This window comes from Pan paniscus, chromosome 13, assembly GCF_029289425.2.
Source record: "Pan paniscus chromosome 13, NHGRI_mPanPan1-v2.0_pri, whole genome shotgun sequence".
Classification (NCBI taxonomy): Eukaryota; Metazoa; Chordata; class Mammalia; order Primates; family Hominidae; genus Pan; species Pan paniscus.
Genome location: NC_073262.2, coordinates 118687684 through 118706525, shown reverse-complemented (window position 1 = coordinate 118706525; position 18842 = coordinate 118687684). Strand labels below are relative to the sequence as shown.

The window sequence follows — 18842 nt, the reverse complement described above, 5'->3', positions numbered from 1 at the left end:
GAGAATCGCTTGAACCTGGGAGGCGGAGGTTGCAGTGAGCTGAGATGGTGCCATTGCACTCCAGCCTGGGCAACAAGAGCGAAACTCCATCTCAAAAAAAAAAAAAAAAAAAGTAAAATTGGAATGCTGTTAGGTTTAGAATTCTATTTTTCCCAATAATATGGTATGCATTTCTCCAAGTAAGTCTTCAATAGCAAGATATTTATTTATTTATTGAGATGGAATCTTGCTTTGTTGCCCAGGCTGGAGTGCAGTTGCTTGACAGCAGCTCACTGCAACCTCTGCATCCCAGGTTCAAGTGATTCTTGTGCCTCAGCCTGCCACGTAGCTGGGACTACAGGTGTGTGCCACCATGCCTGGCTAATTTTTGTATTTTTAGTAGAGATGGAGTTTTACTATGTTGACCAGGCTGGTCTCGAACTCCTGACCTCAAGTTATCTGCCGGCCTCGGCCTCCCAAAGTGCTGGAATTACAGGCATGAGCCACTGCACCAGGAACAATAGCAAGATATTTAAATGGAAGCATGTATATTTCATTGTTATTGATTTAACTATTTCCCTCATATTGGATTTTTAGGTAATTTCCATTTTTTCACTACTCAAGACTACATCCTTGCATGAAAATCTTTGCTTGACTCTGTTTCCAAACATTGTGGCACATGTGGTGGCATGGCACATGCTTGTAGTCCCAGCTACATGGGAGGCTGAGACATGAGAATCGCTTGAACTCGGAAGGCGGAGGTTGCAGTGAGCCGAGATCACGTCACTGCAATCTGGCCTGGGTGACAGAGTGAGATTCCGTCTCAAAAGAAAAGAGAAGAAAAAAATTGGCTAACATTTTCTTTTTTGCTCAATTTGGGTTTATATAACAATGTCTTTCACTTCCACAGGATTTTGACTTTTCCTTTTTCTGAGAGGACACAGAAAGCTTTAGCTCACAAAAGCAGGATATTGTAGGCAGAATTAGATCTCCTTTATACCTTTGACAGGTGCTGTTAGGCAGAGAGAAACCTGATTTCATCAAGGAAAACCTAGCATCGTCAAGTTGAATTCATATCAGATTTTTTTTTATCTTCAAGTTAATCATTCACTTTCTGTTACTACAGTAGAACATAAATTAGGTATAGTAGATAAAATGCAATTAGGAAATGCTGGTGGAAATTATGACCCAAGACAACATTTTTTCTTGCTCTAGTCTAGTCTAACTAGCCTGTTACCAACACCAGGAACCAAGAAGGTGCTGAATAAATGTAGTATTCTGAGTTGAAGATGGAAAGGGATCAGTATCAGCCTAAGCAGGAGCGCAGCATACTGGGGCTACAAGCCTCTGATGTTGAAAGAACTCCTTATCCACAAGCTACTTCTATACCTATTCTAAGCAGGTCAGTGGAGCTTTCTGCATCTCTCTAGCTACATATAAACAAAAATAAAGTCTATTGAAATGATTTAGCATGAAAGGCAAGGATTATATATAATATTTTTCTAGTTTATTATAAGGTAGCATAAGAGGTTTGCAATAAATTAAAACAGTATAGAAGTGTATAAAAGAAAAAAATGAGCTTTACCCATTCTGCCCTTTTTCTAAATTCCCTTCCTGGTGATTTTCTACAAATTTAATGTGCACATGTATACACACGTATATATATTTTGTTTTCTACAAAATTGGGATCACAGTATTCTTACTGCTCTGTAATGGTTTTTTTTTTCCTACTTAAATATCTTGTTTTTTCTTTGTTTTGTTTTGTTTTTTAGAGACAGGATCTTGCTCTGTCACCCAGGCTAGAGTACAGTAGTGTCATCATAGCTCACTGCAGCCTCGAACTCCTGTCTGAAATGATTCTCCTGCCTCAGCCTCCCAAGTATCTAAACTATAGGCATGCGCCACAATGTTTGGCAATAAAAAAATTTTTTTAGAGACAAGGTCTCATCCAGGATGGTCTTGAACTCACCACAAGCGACTCTCCAACCTTAGCCTCCCAAGTTGCTGGGATTACAGGCATGAGTCACCATGCCTGGCCCATATCTTGTGTTTTTCAATGGTAGTATTGTAGTCATATCTCATTCATTTTAAAGCTGCATAGTATTCCATTGTGTGGGTCTGTAATAACTTATTTAACCATTTCCTGAATGGCCATTTAGGTTTTTATTTTACCCAGCATTGCATCGTTTTTCCCTGTAATATGTTTGCACCCTAGTTCAAGTTTGTCTATAGTGGAAAGTTCTAGCAGTGAAAGTAAATGGACTTGTAAAGTTGTATTTCAGTGCATCTTTACTTGTAGTAGACAACTGTCCTGAAGTCTTGAGGTTTCAGATAGTAACTAGTTATAATTTAGTAAACTTCTATTTAGATAATCCATGTGAATCATCCTATTTATATTCTCAACATATTTTTTACTCGAGGTCTTGGACAAAGTTAGGCATTAATCACCTTGGTGTTCTTGTTTTCTCTCTCTCTCTCTCTTCCTTCCTTCCTTCCTTTTTTTCTTTCTCTCTCTCTCTTTCTTTCTTTTCTTTCTTTTTCTTTCTTTCTTGACACAGTCTCACTCTGTCACCCAGGCACAATCTTGCCTCACTGCAACCTCTGCCCCCAGGTTCAAGCAATTCTCGTGGCTTAGTCTCCTGAGTAGCTGGGATTACAGGCGTGTGCCTCCATGCTCAGCTAATTTTTTTGTATTTTTCGTAGAGGTGGGGTTTCACCATGATGCCCAGGCTGGTCTTGAAGTCCTGAACACAAGCGATCCACCGGCCTTGGCCTCCCAAAGTGTTGGGATTACAGGCATGAGCCACTGCACCCAGCCTACGTAAAGTTTTTCATCCCTGCCCTATAGAGCCTATGCCCTACTCTGGGAACTAGAGCAAAAAATGTGTATGTTGAAGGCAGAAATATCAAAGAAAGAAGTGGGTGGAGGAAGTGGTGGCTTGTCCTGGGGTGCTTATTTCTCTCCTTTCCATCTCACTGATCAGCTCAGCTATTTCTCCTAAATGACAGAAACCTAACTGAGTGTTGGATTAGTCTAGAAGTATATACAGTCATGTGTCACTTAACACAGGTAAATCTTCTGAGAAATACATCCTTAAGTGATTTCATCATAGTGTGAACATCATAGAGTGGCAGGCAAACCTAGATGGTATAGCCTACTATATACCTGGTTTATATGGTCAATAGCCTATTGCTTCTAGGCTCCAAACCTGTACGGCAGGTTACTATGCTGAAGGCTGCAGGAAATAGTAACACAAAGGTAAATATCTGTGGTCTAAACATATCTAAACATACAAAAGATATAATAAAAATATGGTATTTTTATTATAAAATTATATAAAAACATACAAAAGATATAATAAAAATAAAAGATAGTAAAAATATGGTATAAAAGATAAAAAATGGTACACCTGTATAGAGCACTGTATAGGACACAGGAGCTTACGGGACTGGAAGTTGCTCTGGGTGAGTTAGTGAGGGAGTGATAAGTGAATGTGAAGGCCTAAGACATTATTGTTTACTATTGTAGAATTTATAAACACTGTACACACAGGCTAAACTAAATTTATAAAAAAATAAAGTAATTGCAGCTATGACATTACAGTGGCTACAGCACCACTGGATGATAAGAATGTTTAACTTCCACTTTAATCTTATGAGGCCACTGCCATACATGTGGTCTATCATTGACCAAAACATTGTTATGGGGTGTGTGACTGTGTTTCAGTTATTTTTCCTGCTGGAAGAAGAGGGCCCTCCTGGAAACAAAAGGAGAAAGGAGTAAGCTTCTCCTAACAGTATAACGTATGTTTTTGTTGCACATTATATATTTTGATAAATTAAATTCCATTTTAAAGTTAGGCAAGGCTTACAAGGAACTTATGGTGAATCTTTCCAATTTTTGCTTTATAAAACCCTCAGATTGCACACGAGAATTTCCAAAAGTTGTTACCATTTTTAGTTTACTAAATTATAACCTAAACTTTAAACATAGTTTTAAAAATTGTCTTATTTTGTACAAGCTCTATGGAAAACAGTATGGAGATTTCTCAAAGAATTAAAAATAGAATTGCCATTCAATTCAGCAAACCCACTACTGGGTGTTTACAAAGGAAAATAAATCACTATATGAAGAAGACACCTGCTCTAGTATGTTTATCACAGCACTATTCATAGTAGCAAGTTAAGAATCAACCTAAGTGTCCATCAATGGATGATTGGATAAAGAAAATATGTTATATATACCATGGAATACTACTCAGCCATGAAAAAGAATGAAATCTTGTCTTTTGCAGGAACATGGATAGAACTGGAGGCCTTTATCCTAACTAAAATAATTCAGAAACAAGTTCAAATGGTGCATGTTCTCACTTATAAGTGGGAGCTAAAGAGTGGGTACACATGGACATACAGAGTAGAATAACAGACATTTGGAGACTCTAAATGGTGGGAGGGTAGAAGCAGGGGAGTGAGGGTTGAAAAATTACCTGTTGGGTACAGTGGCCACTATTCAGGTGATGGATACACTAAAAGCCCCATGTAACAAAACTACACTTGTCCCCCCTACATCTATAAAGATAAGAAATAAAATAAAGTGCCTTATTTTCATATGCAGTAGCTAGCTTATCTTATACAACTAAAATAGTTCAGGCCAAATGGAGAGCCTTTGTACTCTGTGCCTTTGTGAACTTTATTTATTCCACCTGTATATGTTGGACTGTGTGTTAGCCTAACAAATAGAGCAATTACAGGGTCCCTACCTCCCAGGGGATGACAGTGAGTGGAGCAGACAGTTAAATTAACAGGTAATTATGATACAGTGAAATGCTGTATTAGGGTGAAAACAGCCTATAACTGTATCACCTCACATAGAATTTAACACTGAAAAACCACTGCAATCCAGCCTGGGCAACACAGTGAGACCTCATCTTTAAAATATATATGTAAAAGAACCACTTAACAGTTCATAGGTAGTCTTTGCTTTTGCATGGCATTGTGGCATTGTAACAATGATCATGCAAGCTGAAACCATTCAAAGCAAAAATAGTCAATGGGAAAAAGTACAATTATTTCATGACCTTCAAAAATTTTTGTCAAAGTGGCGCCCAAACGGGACTTTCAGGGACAAACAGAGACCTGAAGGGACCTAAAGAGGCCTGCAGGGACAAATAGAGATAAGTAGGGATAAATAGAAATAGAGGTAGAGTTAAATAGAGACAAATAGAGAGTTTTTGGCAAAAGTCATCTTAACTTGCAGGGCGTTACTGTAGCCCCAGGAGTTGTTGATTTTGATTGTGAAGAGGAAATTCCAATAGTGGTAATGTCACAAGAACTTTGGGTTTTTGAACCAGGAGAATATATTGCACAACTATTGCTTGTTCCCTGTAAGTTGCACCCTTCTCCACGAAGGGAGAAGTGAGGGAATCAAGTATTTGAAAGTACAACTAGGAGAGAGATTTATCTATCACAACCCATAACATTTAATGGACTCACCTGTACAGTACAAATTGAAGGCTTAATGATTTTTTTTTTTTTTTTTGCTATACTGTTGCACGAGAAGGATGAGCTTCAATTTGCTTTCCATGTGCCTTCTGTTAATCAGAGAGAGCCTGCCTCTCCTTATCAATGAGAAGTTTACCCCATGGTAATTAACCAAAGAGGCAGAAGCTGAGTTACAGCTTGTGGAGCAGATGCTTTGGCAACGGCATGCCTCCTGGCCACAGCCACAAAAGCCTTTGCTTCTGTTCTGGTAGATTTACTGACGTGGGGATAAGGGTACGCTTGCGTTTTTGCAGGAGATGAACAAACTGTGTGGGTGCCCTCAAGGTGTGTGCAACCACAGAACGGGAGACTAGAGCGACCCATGGATCCCAACCATGGGCCCGGTTCCCCCAGTATGAGCTGAATGCGAAGACGGAATGAACCACCAAGGCTGCACATTTTGCAATTACCTGTCTCAATTAATTCAAAAACAAAAAGGGAGAGATGTTGCAGGCTGAAAGAGTGAGGGTCGTGATCAACTCAGTATACCGCTGGAGGGTATATGAGCAAACAGCAAACTGTTCTCATAAATGCAGAATGTTGGCAAATGACAAACTGCATCTGCCACCCTTGAAGGAATGCTGAGGGCAGTCACGACCCAGGCGCAAGTGTTTCTTGTGATGAGGCACATCTGAAGCCTGTTAGCAATAATGTGAACCTGTGATCAGTTAAGCAGCTGACCAAATGTTACCTGCTCCTCCCTGCTCTTTCTACCCAATAAATACAAAAGGCCGTAGGAGCTCAAGGTTGCTGCCTTTACTCAGTAGAAGCAGGGAACCCTCTTCTTCTTCCCCTGGCCCCTTCTTTAAAACAGTTTCTTTTGTTTTAAGTTTTCATTTCTGCGTTCATCCTCCTTCGTTCAGTCTCGTAATGACCGTCTCAAATAGTAAGTAGTAACAGTAGTAACTATCGTAGTGACGGTCTCAAGTAGTAACCATGGCAGTCTGCCACAGAGGGAAATGAAAAAAATAATAAAAGTAGACCAGTTTCACTGGGGAGATGTTGGTCAAAGAGTACAAAGTTTCATTTAGACAGGAGGAATAAGTTCTGATGATCTATTGCACAGCATGATGGCTATAGTTAGCAATGCATTGTGTATTTCAAAATAGCGAGAATAGTGGATTTAGAATGTTCTTACCTCAAAGAAATGATAAGAGGTGATAGATACATTAGCCTGATTTCATCATTCCACAATATATTTATATATCAAAATATCACATTTTACCCCATAGATGTATAGTTATTTGTCAGTTAAAAATTTAAAAACCTCAGTATTGAAAATTAAACTTTTATTTTCATGTGAAGTGTGTCGAGTCATTCGATTAGTGCTTGCCTTCTCATTGTATACCTTATGATATATAGCAAGCATTTTTTTCTGTACCTTGTTAAATTATTGTACTCCTTTCTATGTTTCGATCAGCTTCCAACATTTTATCCTTTATACTTTCAATGTCATGAAATATTTCCAAAAGTTTCTTTTTTTTTTTTTTTTTTTGACAGAGTCTTGCTCTTGTCACCCAGGCTGGAGTGCAATGGCATGATCTCAGCTCACTACAACCTCTGCCTCCTGGGTTCAAGCAATTTTCCTGCCTCAGCCTCCGGAGTAGCTGGGATTACAGGCACCCACCACCACACCTGGCTAATTTTTGTATTTTTAGTAGAAACGGGGTTTTGCCATGTTGGTCAAGCTGGTCTCGAACTGCTGACCTTGTGATCCGCCCACCTCGACCTCCCAAAGTGCTGGGATTACAGAAGTGAGCCACCATGCCTGGCCCCAAAAGTGTCTTTAATCTGAAGTTTTTTGTGGGCATCACTTCCTCTGGGATATCTTCATCTTCTTTGTCACAGGCACTTTCCTCATGATGTTAAGTTTGCCTTCAGTAAGATCTTTTGGCTTTCTGTAGTTTCTAGACTGGCAGCAGTGTCACGCATTCCCCTTTTATAATTCCCCTGACATGCATTCTAATTTCGCTTCCAGTGTTACAAATTTTCATTTCTTGGTCTCACTTTTCATGTTTGTTGGCCAGTCCCCCCTTAGATCATGTGTTTTTATAAAATGTCACTTGGGTTTCTTGTTGAAAGACCAGGAGGTGACACAGCTATATTATTTGCTGTCTGAGCTCTTCTGAACTGAAGAAGAGATGCACAGTGGGCATTCACTGATAGACGCTGGAAGAAATGACATGATTAATCACTGATCTTGATGTGCATCTGTTATTTATGATTTGTGGGTTGAAAAGCTAGCAGTAAAGTTTGCATTTTATGCAGTTACAGTTAATATACCATGGTTATTGAAATTTGAACCATGTTGTTGAGAGACTGGTGTCTTTAAGCTAAGCTAACTGAAATCAGAGCATATTAGAGCAGAGCAAAAGAAGGACCGTCTCTACTTCCATTTCCCCTTCTTAGCCATTGTGCTATTATTCTCAAGGAGAAGGAGGGAATCATTTTATTTCTACATATGTTATAAATCTTATAATATGTTGTTATTATTTTTGCTTTGAACTATACCTTTAAAGAGATCTGAATAGAAACAAGAAAAGTCTTTATATTTACTCACATAATTACTATTTCTGCAACATAGACCTCATCTCTACTAAAAAAAAAAAAATTGGCCAGATATGATGGTGTATGTCTGTGGTCCCAGCTACTCGGGAGGCTGGGGTGGGAGGATCAGTGGATCCTGGAAGGTCAAGGCTGCAGTGTGCCAAGATCGCCACTGCACACCAGCCTAGGCAACAGAGTAAGACCCTGTCTCAAAAACAAACACACGAACCATTTTTAGTTCTCTTTCTTCTTCTGTATATTTTTAGATTTTTATCTGGCATCATTTTCCTTCTACTTGAAGGACTTCCTTTCATCTTTTTTGTAGTGCAGATCACCTTGATGAATTCTTCCAGCTTTCATATGTGTGAAAAAGTCTTTATTTTGCCATCATTTTTGAGAGATATTTTCACTGGGTTAAGATTTCTAGGTTCACCATCTTTTTCATTGCTTTCCATACCGTAAAGATGTTTCAGTGTCTTCTGGCTTGCATTGTTTCTGAAAGAAGTCTTTATCTTTCTTGTTGTATACTTAATGTGTTGTTTTTCTCTGGCTGCTTTTAAGATTTTTCTCTTCATCACTGGTCTATTTAATTATATCATCAGTGTCATTTCTGGTTCCGGTTTTTTTTTGTTGCTTTTTTTTTTTTGATATGGAGTCTTGCTCTGTCACTCAGGCTGGAGTGCAGTGGGGCGATCTCAGCTCCTGTAACATCTGCCTCCCGGGTTCCAGCAATTATCCTGCCTCAGCCTCCTGAGTAGCTGAGATTACAGGCACATGCCACCAGGACTGGCTACTTTTTGTATTTTTAGTAGAGACAGGGTTTCACCATGTTGGTCAGGCTGGTCTCAAACTCCTGACCTCATGATCGGCCCGCCTCAGCCTCCCAAAGTGCTGGGATTACAGGTGTGAGCCACTGCGTCCGGCCTGGGTCTGTTTTTATTAATTGACTTTTCTCCTAATTATGTGCTGCTATTTTCCTGTTCCTTGGCATGCCTGGTAGTTCTTTTTGTTGGATGCCATATACTGAATTTGACCTTGATGGATGTTGGCTATTTTTATATTCTTATAAATATTCTTAGGCGCAAGAGATTGGGACCATCCTGGCCAACATGGTGAAACCCCATCTCTACTAAAAATACAAAAATTAGCCAGGCCTGGTGGTGCACGCCTGTAGTCGCAGCTACTTGGGGGGCTGAGGCAGGAGAATCACTTGAACCAGGGAGGTGGAGGTTGCAGTGAGCTGAGATCATGCCACTGCACCCCAGTCTGGCAACAGAGCGAGACTCCGTCTCAAAAAAAAAAAAAAAAAGAAAGAAAAAATATGTATATATTCTTGAGCTTTGTTCTGGGATACAGTTAGGTCACTTGAAAACAATTTGATACTCTAAAAGAGGCTTGATCTGAGCAGCCTTTAGTCTATGGTGAATTTTGCCTCACTGCAGAAGCCATCTGCTTCTGCATATTTTACCGAATGCCCCATGAAAGGCTTTTTTCTGGTGGGCACACTAACCATTCCCAGTGCTGTGTGAGTGCCAGGGTTTGATCTCCCTGCCCATTTTTGGTAGTTCTTTCCTCTTTGATTTATTCCCAAGCATCAATCGGTACTCAGGTGAAGATTCCAGAGAGACTCTGCAGATCTCTGGAGTTCTCGCTCTCTGTATATCTTTTCTCCCTATCCCCTGGGCAATCTCACTGCCTTGGCTCCCTAGACTCCCAACTTCATCTCTTCCGCCAGGGAGACTTTGGTCTCTGAATGTGTTCCCCTCCCTTGCTGCAGTGTAGAACCTTTCTCCAGGCAGCAAGCTGGGGCAATCCAAGGGCTCATGTTTGATTTCACTGTCCCAGAGATGACCATCCAGTGCTACTGGATGTCCAGTGCCAGAAAACCATCATTTCATATATTTTGTCCAATTTTTTAGTTATTTCAGGATGGAGGGCAAATTCAGTTTCTACTACTCCATCTTGTCCGGAAGCAAAAATCCTAATTCAGCTTTTTTTTAAGACATAGGAACACGCATGGCCAGGTGCAGTGACTTGTGCCTGTAGTCCCAGAACTTTGGGAGGCCAGGTGGGAGGATTGCTTTAGCCCGGGAGAAGTTCAAGGTTACAGTGAGCTATGATCAAGCCACTGCACTCTAGCCTGAGCAACAGGGTGAGACCTTGACTCTAAAATAAAAAATACTTTAAAAAATGGAACACATGATTTATTTTTTCAATATTATTATTGTTGGAATTTGGACAACTCATGAAGGCATATTTATTTGTTCCCTGGCGGTTTACTTTTCAAGGTGTAATGTGGTCATTGCATCCCATGAAGGCATATTTATTTGTTCTCTGGCTGTTTCTCCTCAGGGAGTAATGTGGTCATTGCATCCCGTAAGTTGGAGAGATTGAAGTCTGCGGCAGATGAACTGCAGGCCAACCTACCTCCCACAAAGCAGGCACGAGTCATTCCCATACAATGCAACATCCGGAACGAGGAGGAGGTAATGGAGATATATCTGTATCATTTATTCATTCATTGTACTTTGCAGTAGTGTTTCTTAAACCTGGCTATGCTTCAGGTTCTCCTATTGTAGCTGTCTTAGATGAGGCTCACTAGAAGCAGAGGCTGTGAAAGAGATTCTCATGTTAATGATTTACTGAGCCGGCGACTCCTGGAGAAGGAGAGGAAGGGAGGCAAGAATGTGGTCCAGCTAAAGATGGCCTTTTGTCCTTTAAGTCTTCATTTTTATTTTTATTTTTTTTGAGACAAAGTCTTCCTCTGTTGCCCAGGCTGAAAGGCAGTGGCACTATATCGGCTCACTGCAACCTACACCTCCCAGGTTCAAGCAATTCTCCTGACTCAGCCTCCTGAGTAGCTGGGACTATAGGTGCATGCCACCATGCCCAGCTAATTTTTGTATTTTTCATAAAGACGGGTTTCACCGTGTTGGCCAGGCTGGTCTCAAACTTCTGACCTCAGGTGATCTGCCTGCCTTGGCCTCCCGAAGTGCTAGGATTACAGGTGTGAGCCACCATGCCTTGCCCTTTAAGTCATTTTTTAATGTTCATTTTTATCTGATTTCATCACTGTTTATTCTGGGTTGGTAGCTTACAAATTAATATATGACAGAGGCCTGCCCTACTCAAGGGTGTTCCAGGCCCTTGGATATATCTTGTCATCAAAATTACAGTTTTAGCTTTGTGATCTGTGGGTATTGGGTGCTAGTACATTACTCATTGGTGTAGGATTTTTAGTCTTATTCATTGCTGCATGTTCATTCATTGTGGCACTTGGAGTGACTGTTCACTGTGAGAGATTGCAAACTCTGTCTAGAGCAATCAATCAGGCGAGGTAGCAAGTTAGGCTATTAAACTTTTCCTTTTAGTAACTTCTACTGTTCTTCTTTAGGTGAATAATTTGGTCAAATCTACCTTAGATACTTTTGGTAAGATCAATTTCTTGGTGAACAATGGAGGAGGCCAGTTTCTTTCCCCTGCTGAACACATCAGTTCTAAGGGATGGCACGCTGTGCTTGAGACCAACCTGACGGGTACCTTCTACATGTGCAAAGCAGGCAAGTACCATCAGTATCCACAAGTCACCATGTCTTTATTTAGCGATCTCAGGATTCCTATTAGGGACTCAGAAGCCCCATGTCATTAACATTTATTGGCTGGATTTTCTCACTACAACATAGGAATGTAAATTGGTACATTGCAGTATAGTAATTTGGCAATATTTATAAAATGTGGATATCCTTCAATCTCATCATTTTATTTCTTGGAATTTATTATGAGAAAATTATTAATGATCTGTACATAGATTTAGCTATTAATTTGTTCATAAAATTGGAGAAAACTCTCACACTTACTTTGTTTTTAAGAATGAATCTATTAAATCTTTTAGCAGAACCAATTAATAAATTCAGGGAGAATACCAGAGACAGAGTCTGTATGCTCTCTAACAACTAATTAGCATGCATACATAGTCTTTGGATTAAAGGTCATGTTTCGTGGGTGGTTAGTACTGAACTCCTGAGTTGGGTAACTCAAGAGATTTTGTAAAAACTACTCAAATCTTTCTTATGATGAAAAATACAGAACAAGTACTACCCTATCTCAAAGGGTCTTCATGCCAACATGAATTAGGCTTTATATTCTTAGTATCTACAAGTCAGAGGTCTTGCAGACATCTCTACCTAACTAGCAGAATCCACCTCTGTCTAAGTTGTGATACAAGTTGGGTTGTTCCAGTGGAAAAACCCAGAAACAACAGGGCTTGAATATGAGTTTATTTTTCTCACATAAAAAGTCCAGGTAGGTAGTGTAAGGATTATATGGTAGTTTCATAATCATTAGGAACTGAAGATCCTTCTTATTGCTCCACTGTTCTTGACCTGTGGTTTCCATTTCATGATTCAAGAGGGCTGCTCCAGTTCTTGCTATCAAATCTGCATTCCAGACAACAGGAATGGGGAAAAAGTGTGATGCTCACCCATTCCTTTTATGGGCACCATCTGGAAGTAGCACCATGATGTTTGCTCACATTCGTCAGCTAGAATTCAGTTAAATGATCATACCTAGCTGTAAAAGAAACTGGGAAATAGAGTCCTTAGGTGGGCAGCTATGTGCCTAAAACAAATTCTATTTCTATGGAAGAAAGGGAGAATGAGTATTGGGAGACAACTAGTGGTCTCTAACCCAAGCTTTGTAACTCGGTGCTTTCACTCCTTCTAACAAGCAAATCAGCAATGTCTTACCAATCCAAGATTCCTTGCTAACAACTGTCAATTAAAAGTCTACAGAATTGAAATTCAGCCATGATTTTTATTAGCCAAAACTGAATTAAAGAATACAAGGCCGGCCGGGCATGGTGGCTCATGCCTGTAATCCCAGCACTTTGGGAGGCCGAGGCGGGCGGATTACCTGAGCTCAGGAGTTTGAGACCAGCCTGGGCAACACGGTGAAACCCCATCTCTACAAAGATACAAAAAAAAAAAAATTAGCCAGGCAGCGTGCATCTGTAGTCCCAGCTACTTGGGAGGCTGAGGCAGGAGAATCTCTTGAACCCGAGAGGCGGAGGTTGTAGTGAACCGAGATCGTGCCACTGTACTTGAGCCTGGGTGACAAGAGTGAGACTCTGTTTCAAATAAATAAATAAATAAAAAGTAAAACAAATACAAGGCCTATTATTTTTGCTTTTACTTATTTGGGGCTTTTAGTTTTTACTTTTCATAAGTTATATTTTTCTTTTTTTTTTTTTCTTTTTGAGACAGAGTCTCGCTCTGTCACACAGGCTGGAGTGCAGTGGCATGATCTCTGCTCACTGCAACCTCCGCCTCCTGGGTTCAAGCGATTTTCCTGCCTCAGCCTCCCAAGTAGTTGGGACTACAGGCATCCACCACCACATCTGGCTAATTTTTATATTTTTAGTAGAGACGGGGTTTCACCATGTTGGCCAGGATGGTCTCCATCTCCTGACCTTGTGATCCACCCACCTCGGCCTCCCAAGATGCTGGGATTACAGGCATGAGCCACTGTGCCCAGCCATATTTTTCTGTATCTTGAAAATAATAGTGAAAAACTGAAAACCATGTAAATATTCTGGAGTAAAATATTAGTTGAGTGAAGTTTTATACATCTGTATGATAAAGAACTATGCGGCCCTTAAAAATATTGACATAAAAATGTACTCATTAACATGAAAAAATATTGCCAGATATCACTGCCAGAAAAGCAAGTTATGAAATATTTTATCCAACATGTTGACATTTCTGTAAAAAAAAAAGTATGTATTTATGTGTGCATATATATGAATAGAAATGATTCTGAAAAAATTTATACCAAAATACGGTCGTGTTGTTTAACAACTGGGATTTGTTCTGAGAAATGTGTCATTAGGCAATTTCATTGTTGTATGAACATCATGGAGTGTACCTACACAAACCTAGATGGTATAGCCTGCTACACACCTAGGCTACAAACCTGTATAGCATGTTGCTGTACTGAATACTGTAGGCAATTGTAACACATCAAGTATTTGTGTATCTCAACAGAAAAAGTACAGTAAAAATATGGTATTATAATCTTATGGGACCACTGTTATATATGCAATCTGTTTTTGACCGAAACATTGTTGTGACACATGACTGTATTGACATGTATCACCTCCAGGAGGCAAAATTACATATTATTTTTATTTTTTTCTTTGTGCTTCTCTGCCCTTTCTACTTTTTCTAATATGACCATATATTACTTATGCAATTAAAATGATTTAAAAGATGACTGCCCTAAAGTCCCCACCCAGTCTGTTTTAGCTTGTACCCTGGGACACAATATGCTATTGTTAAAGAATTGTGAAGAAAATCCACATATAAATTATTGGTGAATTTGGACTTTCCTATAGACTTTTATTGTTCATTTTACTGATACAGGAATTTTTACCCCAATTTACTTTTGGAAAAATGTTGGATCTGTGGGAAAGTTGAAGAAATAATACAATGGATTTCTGTATACCTATCATTTAGATTCATGAAGCGTTGCCAGGCGTGATGGCTCATGCCTGTAATCTCAGCACTTTGGAAGGCCGAGGTGGGCGGATCACTTGAGGTCAGGAGTTCGAAACCAGCCTGGCCAACATGGGGAAACCCTGTCTCCACTAAAAATACAAACATTAGCCGGGAGTGGTGGTGCATGCCTATAGTCCCAGCTACTTGGGAGGCTGAGGCAGGAGAATTGCTTGAACCTGGGAGATGGAGGTTGCAGTGAGCTGGGATGGCGCCTCCAGGCTGGGTGACAGAGTGAGACTCTGTCTCAAAAAAAAAAAAAAAAAAAAATTCACCACGCACTAACATTCCCATTTACATGATCTCTCTTTCTCTCTCTCTCCCTCTCTACAATCATGCACACACACACACACATACTCACACACACTCGTTTTAAATAAACAATTTGAAAGCAAATTACAGATACAAAGGTACTTTGTTTATATATCTCTTAAATATAAACACATGTTTTCTATATAATTACAATACCATTATTACACCTAAGAAAATTCACAGTAATTCAATAAAATCACTCATTATATAGTCCTTATTGAAATTTCCCTAATTGTTTTCCCAGCTTTTAAAATCCAAGATGTTATCAAATTCATGTATTGCATTTTTTTATGTCTCTTTAGTTTCTTGTACTCTAAAAAAATCCATACTTTTTATATTTCATAACAGTGACTTATAGAATGTTCCAAATTCTGGATTTCTCTAATTGTTTTGTGGTGATTATATTCACTTAAATATTTCTGGCAAGACCCCTTCATATATGGTATATATACTTCTTATTGCATTACACCTGTAAGTCTGTTGTTAAGGTGATTTTACTATTGGTCATCTTAAATTTTTTCGCTTGTCTAAGATTCTGACCACCAAACCTTTCTGTTGTAAAGATACATTTTTCTATTTGTAAACTATAAGTAATCTGTGGATAATACTTTGAGACCATGTGAAGATACTGTTTTCCTATGTACTTTTATCCAATGGGTTTAGGTTCCTTTTTTTTTTTTTTTTTTTTTTTTTTGAGACAGGGTTTCACTCTGTCACCTGGGTTGGAGTGCAGTGATGTGATCGTGGCTCACTGCAGCCTCCACCCCCTGGGCTCAATCGATTCTTCCACCTCCTGAGTAGCTGGAGGTACAGGTGCATACTAGGCTACTAACCACCATGCTCAGCTAATTTTTTTTTTTTTTTTTTTTTTTGGTAGAGCCGGGGTCTCCCCATGTTGCCGAGGCTGGTCTCAAACTCCTGGGCTGAAGCCATCCATCCGCCTCTGCCTCTCAAAGTGCTGGGATATAGGTGTGAGGCACTGCTCCCGGCTCATTCCATTTTTGATTCTTGCCCGATTCAGTTTCAGAATTGGAAGATGCAAAATGATGATTTAAAAAATTTATGCCTTATTTATTTATTAATTGGCATTCTTTTATAAAGATGAGTTTTTCCTTTTTTTCTCACCTCCTAAGCCTTACTATTGATGAATGGAATTTATTTTTATTCAGTATTTCTAACCCATTATTGTCATTTTCTCTCTGATGTTCTAGTTGACCAGCTAATCTGGCTTCTGTGTCTTTTTGAAATGGCTCAGACCTATTTCTCCAAGAAGACCTAGTTCCCTTTAGTAGGGAATAATAATTATTGTTTGCTTATTTATTTATTTACTTTTTGGAGAGAGAGTCTTGCTCTGTCACCCAGGCTGGAGAGTAGTGGTTCAAGGCTGCATAGCCCACTGCAACCTTGAACTCCTGGGGTCAAGCAATCCTCCCCGCTTCAGCCTACCGAGCGGCTGCTACTATAGGCACATGACACCATGCCAGGCTAATTTTTTAATTTTTCATAGAGACAGAGTTTTTCTGTGTTGCCCAGGCTGGTCTTGAACTCCTGGCCTTAAGTGATCCTCTCACCTTGACCTGCCAAAGTGCTGGGATTACGGGTGTGAGCCACCACTCCTAGCCGGGAATGATTTTTAGAAGGCGAGATTTGGGTACTACATGTGTTCACTACTACTGGGTTATCATTACTTGTAGACATTTTCAGAACTAGGAAATAAATAAATATATGTATATGGTGGTATTTATCCAGAAGCAGAAAGTGTGTGTAGAATAATTTAAATGGTTATTCTCCTTTCTTGTGCTAAAATCAAATGGTTTTATATGTTTTCATATATTTTTCATATATGTTTTCAAGCATATATAAATAATAAAATATTTAACAATGAGGTTAACAAAAAAGTGTAAGACTTGTATGCCACAAACTGCCAGACATTGCTGAGAGAAATCAAAGAAGATTTAAATAATGTAAAAATATTCAGTGTTTATGGGTTAGAAGGTCCAATATTGTTAATATGTTAGTTCTTCCCAAATTGATCTGTAGATTCAGAGCAATCCCTGTCAATTTTTGTAGAAATTAACAAACTGATCCTAAACTACATATGGAGATGCAGAGGGCCCAGAATAGCCAAAACAATTTTGCAAAAGAAGAAAGTTGGAGGACTTAATGCTTCTTGATTGCAAAGCTATTTCTTGATTTTAAGACAGTGTGGTACTGACATAGGCTAGATATATAGATCAACATGATTATAGTCATTAGGGAAATGCAAATAAAAACTCCAGTGTGATACCACTTCACACCCACTAGATGGCTATTATCAAAAAATCAGACAGCAATGGCGTGTAGAAACTACATCCCCCATGCATTTCTGAGAACAATGTAAAATGGGGAGGGACACTTTGGAAAACCATTTGGCAGTTTCTTTAAAAGCTAAACAGAGTTAACATATGACCACACAAAGATTTGTATTCATAATTGCTCCAAAGTGGAACTATCCAAATGTTTATCAGCTGATAAGTGGATAAATAAAACATGGCATATCCACATAATGGAATACTACTCAGCAATCAAAAAGGAACTATTAACACATTACAACGTGGATGAACCTCACAAACATGATTCTAAGTGGAAGAAGTTAGACACAAAAGACCACGTATTGTGTGATTCACTTTACATTAGATTTTCGAAAAGGTAAAGGCAAATCTAGAGAAACAGAAAGATGAGTGTTTACCTGGGGATGGGTTAAGCTGCAGATGGGTGTGAAGGAACTTTTTGGGGTGATGGAAAGGTTCTCAAGCTGGATTGTGGTAATGGTTGCATAACTCCGTATATTTATTAAAAGTCATTACATTGCACACTTAAAGTAGATGAATTTTATGATGTATAAACTTTACCTCAGTCAGGCTTTTTATAAGGAAATGTAAATGGACATGTAAAACATATCAAACAGGCAGTGTGCTGAAACAAGGTATCAGGAGGGCCAGGATACTTTAAAAATTTAATGATTGAGTTTGCCTCTATCCTGCAGTTTACAGCTCCTGGATGAAAGAGCATGGAGGATCTATCGTCAATATCATTGTCCCTACTAAAGCTGGATTTCCGTTAGCTGTGTAAGCGTTTTTATATAGTTTTCTTTCTAAGTCTTTGAGTTTTGTCTTCTGAATGGGGGAAGCGGGATAGGGAACATTTATTAAATCAAGATCATTAATACCTTTAATGAGCTGTGATTCTAACAGTTAACATTTTCTTTTATTTGAACTTAAAATTCAAAGTACTTCTAAAACATTTTCATCCAGATGCGGACTGCCAGATTTACCAAGGAAAGGGAAAATAGTATTTGTTTTTTGTCTGATGTTCAGATTAAACTGGATGTCTTGTGTTTTATTGGGCAACTCTAATCCCGATGTGACTAAACTGGCCATCACTGTCTGGGAATAGCTTATTTGTTAAAGTATAGAAATGAAACTAATCTGTGTTAATTTAGATTTGAATACCATTAATATACTTACTTGATTTTACACAGGACTGCTAAGTTGTTCCGCCTAACAGATAATCCAGGATTTTTTCTCCAAAAGTTTCTAAGGTTTTGTGCCTCTGATTAGCCACTCTGTACACAGAGAGCATGCCTCCTTTATGCAAATTTTAGTACCCTGCTCATTTCCTGGATTATGCAGAACTCTCAAACATGTATAGGATAAAAATAAAATTCAACTTGGCTTAAGTAAAAATCTAGGGCAGTGGTTCTCCAAAAGTGGCTTCCAGACCAGCCACATCCCCATCACTTGGGAGAAGTTGTTAGCACAGCAAATTATCCAGCCCCACTCCAGATCTGCTGCAAGAGAAACTCTGGGGGCAGAATGCAGCCGTTGTGCAAGCCCTGGAGGGGATCCTGGTACCTGCAGAGCCACTGCGGAA

The 18842-nt window shown here is 39.2% G+C and overlaps 1 protein-coding gene across 1 annotated transcript in view; it reads left to right on the top strand.

Annotated features, from left to right (window-relative positions):
• The window catches only part of PECR (peroxisomal trans-2-enoyl-CoA reductase), a 43376-nt gene that overhangs the window by 4834 nt on the left and 19700 nt on the right, over positions 1 to 18842 (top strand). Inside the window, exons 2-4 of the mRNA XM_003816790.7 lie at positions 10420 to 10553; positions 11462 to 11627; positions 17956 to 18037. Of these exons, the coding sequence (XP_003816838.1) occupies positions 10420 to 10553; positions 11462 to 11627; positions 17956 to 18037 (382 nt within the window). The remainder of the gene's footprint in view (positions 1 to 10419; positions 10554 to 11461; positions 11628 to 17955; positions 18038 to 18842) is intronic.